At 41.8% G+C, this 6,288-nt stretch overlaps 1 protein-coding gene across 1 annotated transcript in view; it reads left to right on the top strand.

Moving 5' to 3' along the window:
- Positions 1-304: 304 nt before the first annotated feature.
- Positions 305-6,288, top strand: part of LOC131291337 (probable serine/threonine-protein kinase DDB_G0276461) — a 56,856-nt gene continuing 50,872 nt past the window's right edge. The window contains exon 1 of the mRNA XM_058320538.1: positions 305-407. Within this exon, the coding sequence (XP_058176521.1) occupies positions 305-407 (103 nt within the window). The remainder of the gene's footprint in view (positions 408-6,288) is intronic.

The raw sequence follows: 6,288 nt of genomic DNA, 5'->3' as shown, positions 1-6,288 counted from the left end.
GCGTTCCGGCGGCAAGCGGAACATTTTCCACCATTTCCAGCGGTTCGTTCGGTGAACTTTATGATTGTTTGTTGTTGCAGCGCCGCTTGATCGATCAACTGTTTGGCCAGTGTTGTGTCGAGTCATTGGCGCAGAAAGTCCCCAAAAAAAAAAAAAAAACGGTACCGAAAATTAGAACAACCATCCCGAAATTCGACGCATCCCGAAAAAGTCACCACGTTCGTGTCTGTGTGTGTGTTTGTGTGTGTGAACAGTTTAGGTGGTGTGTGTGCCCCGTCGACCCGTGCTGGTCCGGGCGGCAACAATGTTCTGGATCCTGCGGCGCACCGGAGCGGTCAACTTTTTCAACTCTATCAACGGCAACGGCAACGCAGCAAAAACGGGGTCCATCCAGAGCAGCAACTCGGGTAAGACTCGAATTAAATGCACACATGCACCGGGCAGGCTCATATTTCTATAGGCAAGGTTCAACACCGTCACACGGCCACATCAAAAATCGGGGAAAAGTGCCCGCAAAGTGTGGTACCACGTCACACCGCAAGCGTCAAACAGATGAATGAAAGGGCAAGAGGGGGGGGGGATTGGGGGGGGGGGCAAGGATCCTAGCATTTTTTAACGAGAATTTTCCGACCACGTAGCAAAAACGAGACCCTGCGTTTTTAGGCTTTCCCAGGCTAACTGGAGGCTGGTAAAGATAAAAATCTATCATAACTACCGAAACAAAACGCGATAACGCATTTGTAAAACCCATTAGTGCTAAAAATTCGAAGTACAAAGTCGTATTTCATGCGTTCGTTGCAAAAACACAACAGTTTGTCATCGTAAGGGTCGTCAATTTACAAAGCTATCGTACGGAATCATGATAGAGGAGAAGGAACATGCACTAAGCGAGTTAAAAGCATAGTAGGAAATTTTCGTCTAAACGAACGTCTTAACACGTTCATTGCCAACTGTTTTTAGAACATGTGTTAAACTAACTTTTTCACCTGATGTATGGAACAATGCAGCATTATCATAAAAAAAACCATCAACATCAATATTCTAAACTCCATTCCAAATCAAGGAAAGAAAACTAAACCCTGTTTGAGTAGACGATCGTGATGAACAGTGATAGTAAACTTCACAATGACAAAGAAGAAGAGAAAAGATAATGTGACACGCTTAAGTGTAATGTTAAGAAAATGAAACCACAAAGTAAGCGGTGAAAAGTAAAGAATTTATGGAAAAGAGAAGTCCTAATCTGAGCAATGGCATAATGCCTTTCCATGTATCGCAAATTTTTGTAAGGCAAAAATGGAAAGACGACATGATTAAATTAGTTGATTTGTCCTTTATACTTAACTACTAGCTAACTTTCTTTTTATACTAGCTACAGTTATGTTTAAAATTTAATTCAATTTCTTTTCTAGTACATATGTTTTGCTTTTCAATAGCATCAGCAGAGAAAATGCGATATCATTCAGGTTTTTTGCTACGATTTTGTGCATCTTATCCGTCGAATGTAATTATCACGACAAATCTTTTTCTATTTGATGCAAGAATCGGTATCTTGTGCATATTTTCCTCATCCTTTCCATCGAGCGCGAAGGTCTGGTGAGGAAAATAATTCATAACCAAACAGAGAACAAAACGTACCCAGCTTTAGAGACCCACTCCTTGGGTGAAATTATCCACTTCGTCGGGTAGAGGTCGTATACGTATGAACCATTTTTCCTAGGTCGGAAATCGGAAGCTGCAGGCTGTACGACTCAACCGCCGTTTGAGAAGTGCTCGGCTCGGCATCCGAGCAGCAGTAAGTAAAATAAAACAGCATAGACAAAATTCATAAAATACATAAAACATGTGAAGTGAAGTAAAAACCGAACCGAACGAGATAAAAGTACCAGCGGAGAAAATAAGGTGGAGCCAAGCGCTCGGATTCGATCGCATCTCGCTTTTCAGCATATCCTTCCTGCGGGCAGCAAGGACGGAAATCGCTCGTGCGAAATGCTGGCGAATGGCAAAAGCGTCGGCGTTCGCGGTACAGTTGGATAAAGTTTTTCAATTACTTCCTTCCGGTCAGCGGGAGCATCGGCATCGTTCCGGCCTTAGCTTTCGATACGGTTGCCCTGTTTCATTCCCATTCTGTTCGTTTTCTCAAAACAGATTCCGATGTTTATTTGTACCAGCGAGTTTTTACCGCGTCGCTCATGCGATTTTTCCGTTGTATTTTGCTGGAAAAATGGAAAATATGGCTCATTGCCTACTTGCGCATACATCACGACCACCAAAGTAAACGCCTTAATTATCTAACTTTATTCATGAACTCCTAGCATTCGGGGCAGAAAATTATGCCCCGTTTCGGGACGAAAGAAATTAGTCGTGCATTCAAAAACCGTTCTGTTTTCAACAAGGTACACATCTCTCAAAAGGTTGTGGAGCATTGGAAATTATTTTCGTTTGTGAAAATAGTTTTAATTTCCCTTTTTCGGGCGGACATTTTGTTGACGGCCAAATTTGTATCGGCTTTCCCTCAGTATCCCTCCCCCCCCTCCACTCTGACAAATGGGTGTCGATCACACAACAAGGCCCCATAAACAGTTTATTTTTTGTTGCTTTCGTATTGCAACCACTAACGAGCTAACAAATGAGCGCATCGAAATGAAAAGTAAAGAAGAGAAAAACACCAAACACTGTCCCAAAACGACGATGTTGGCCGTCAGCGGTCATCAGTTTAAACATCGGTTGTAGAATTTAATTATCGGACCATCCCGTACCGGGGAGGAACGAAACGCATTTGCCTGCCATCTGTTAATTTCGTTCAATCACTGATTATTAGAAACGTTTAAAACATTCATGAAACTCGTTGCAACAAAAGAGAAGAGGTTTCCGGGAAAACGAATGATTGTGGTGAAAATGTAATTATTTCATATTTGTCATTTGTTAATTATATAAAGAGCCTTCCATTGTTTTCAGTTCTGGGAGCGATTCGTTGCGTCATTCGCATTTCCTATTTTCAATACAGTTCAACAACAGTTAAAAAGAACAGTTAATGTATTTAAACAAAAACTAAGAGTCAAAAAACAGACAGAACAGACTGTTTCCAATTCCTAGAGAACACTTGGAGAATCGTGATTTAAAGATCCTAGTGGGACATATGTTTCTTTATTTATCTTTCCATGAGAGAGGTAGAAAAGTTGGCTTTTTACGTCACTGATGTTTTTTGATACAAATATTTTTTTTTTAAGTCTCATTGTTTCACTAATGTAATTTATTTAAGCTATGTTTATTGTTTGACGAGTGAAAGTTTGCGATATTATGGAAAATAAGATTAAAATAAATGACAAAAAAAAATGTAATTTCTCTCCTTTTAGCTTTAAGCCAATAGAGAAGGACGTGACGAATGTGTTTAGAAAATGGCTTTAATTTATTTTGAAATAATGTTTGATATTTTTACCTTTCGCTCCATTTGGTGCGCCTCCTGTTAAATGTTGCTCTATCCGGCTCATCTCACTTCAAACTTCCAGCATCAGCCTTTTCGATTGCTCGGGAAAGCAAATGTGCTTCTGCTTGCCGGTTTGTTTTTTTGGGGCGCTGTGAAAATATTTCTCCAAAAGCTTAAGCCTTCCGAGAGCTGTGTGGAACGGGAATGGCTGTGCAGGTAAGCAGGCGTCCCGAACCGGATAGTATCCCTTGTCCTGTCAAAGGTCTATTTTAAGGACGATGAAGGAACGGGAGAAGGGCTAGGACGGTTTGCTGGGATTGCGTGTGTATCAGGAGGGGGGGGGGGGGGGGCAGGTCATTACATGAAAAGGTGCCCAGTTTGGTGGGGTGGGGGGGTTTCGAGGGGGAGACTCGGGTGGAATGGTGGAGGAAATCAAGCCGCCGTGAATGAGTGTATCGGCTTATGTTCATTGTTGCGAAGTGGCAGCTTCCCGAGAGATGGGCACGGGGGTCAAGGTAGGGCGAGGGGCTTGCGTTGGTGGATGCGACACGCTAAAGGGTGGTTTTTCTGGCCTCCCTCACAAACAACCGAAGCGAACCGAACCGGATCCGGTTGGCGAAACATTGGCAAGATCTGAAGCGAAACGCACCGACCTTTTGAGAGGGGAAAATCCTTGGGGACGGTGGGAGGGAGAGGGTTGGGAGTCCAAAGTTCAAAGCGTGCCGCAGCAGGACGTCAGTGAAAGGCACCGTACTAAGCGTACTATTTCCGACTCGAAGTGCGTCGCGCGAAAACCCGTCGGCCACGAGCCGTTTTTGTTCTCGGAAAAGTTCCCCAAATTCGTAGCGCTCGCTGCCCGCTTTTCCGTAACTGCAATTGCCCGCGAGGGTTGAAATGGCTACGGAAAACCAAATCATACTTACCGGGATGGTGCAGCATCTTTTTCACCCCGGGAGAAATGTTGAATGTTGCAGAAAATAATCGATTACCGGAGGATAACTCCTGCAATGCGCACGCTGTAATGGATATTTGTGCGGTTGAATGCACTTTTTACACTGTTCTTCCTCCATACACAGAGCAATATGCAATATGGATGCTTCAACCGATCGCATTTCGATATTCTAAATACGTGTGACGTAAATTCTTCAACCATAAGTCACCCAAAAGCGAATTCTTTAATCAATTTTCAAAAGATTTGTTACATAAATGGCAGAATATACAAGAAAACAAAGCGAACAACACCAGAATCGATCTGATGGAGGCGCCCCATGGCTTGTGAAGAAGGGGTTGAGCCGGCGATACTCAGTGAAGAAGGGGTTGAGAAAATATTTGTGCCTTTTATTGTTTGAGAGTTATCTTTGAATTTAACTGTCAAATGTGTCAACTGTCTGAATGTGTTTTGGAGTTGCTAGCTGAATGGGAAAATTATTCAATCTTACGGGAAAATCAATTTATGGTAATATAAAATATTTTAAATTTATAAAGAAAACCAATTTTATGAAATTATAGAAAAGAGTTTTTAAAATCATGAAGCTGTCAAAATGACCATTTATTTGCCTCTGCTCACACTATAGTGATGTTTTTTTGTTTTGAAAATGCCCCGATGGAGGTGCCTGGTTGCTCGTAGATTTTCTCATAGATTCCATAACACTGTTTATTTTTTTGCCAATCGTTTGTTTGCACTCGTACGTCCTCGGAAACGCATGAAAGGACCAAGTAGAAACTATGAAACCCGATCCAACAGCAACCAAAGCCCGACAGCAACAGCAACACATCATTCTTTCGCAGCGCACGGCGCTTTGTAACAAAAACCGAACGAAAAACTAAACAAAGTAACAAAAACCTTCTCCTGCAGAATGGTATGTCATTCGACACTCGACTCCGGCACGGCGTAAGTCCGAACCACGTCCAAACGCGTTCCTACGGTATCAATTCAATTTCGGCCATTGTGTTCGGATGGATTTAGTTTCCTGCCATACGCTCACAATGCGCTTCAGCTCTAAGAGTTCTGAGACAGCATTCAAGTGCAATGCTTCATAATTTTTCCTTCTGCGGTTCCTATTTTTATACCGCTATTCCCCCCTGTAAGTCATGTATATCACTTTCGGTGGTCCCTTTTTTCCGCTTTGAAGCTTTTCTGTGATTCGAACATGTTTGCTACTGATTCGGGGGTAAATCTAACATTCATTTGTTTGATACCAATGTGAAAGTTAATATTTACTATTAATGTAACCGGTTTTGTTGTTTATGGAACAATTTTAACGTTTTTATTATGACGAAACGCACTCTTTGTTCTAGTATTATCCATTATTTCCTATTCTAAATATTACATTTTGTGTTCTTTTTTTGGAAATGTTTATATTTTATTGAGTTAAGGTTTGCCCCAAAACATTTTAACGTAAAATTAAACAACTGTAGCATGTGAAGGCTGGATGTTTGGAACTCCAAGACATCTGAAACCTATTAAGAGAAATGGGAAAAAGCTACACGTTTTCCACGTGGAAGCAGCACACTAAATGAACATTCCGGGAATGAACTTCACTGAGCGAGACCACACCGAAGCTAATGTTGTGCGAAGCTAATATCTGGCTGGGGCATTTTCTTTTTTCCCGCTTGACACCATCCCCCGCTACATAAAATGGCTACGCGCCTCGGCTAACTTAACACCACCAAATGGCTACACTAAAAGCAAAGGTCACAAACGATATGAAAACGGAGTGGTTTTATTGAAGCCAGGATGTTAATGTAGTTCTTCGTGCAGCACGATTTTATTGTGGCCATCATGGAAACTGGTGTTTATATCTTCACTTAATATGAAGATATAAAAAAGAGACTTGCAAACCGATACGAATGATTGTTTTTAT

The sequence above is a fragment of the Anopheles ziemanni genome, chromosome X (assembly GCF_943734765.1).
Source record: "Anopheles ziemanni chromosome X, idAnoZiCoDA_A2_x.2, whole genome shotgun sequence".
Classification (NCBI taxonomy): Eukaryota; Metazoa; Arthropoda; class Insecta; order Diptera; family Culicidae; genus Anopheles; species Anopheles ziemanni.
The sequence above is the reverse complement of the archived record's forward strand: the minus strand, read 5'-3'. Positions and strand labels throughout refer to the sequence as shown.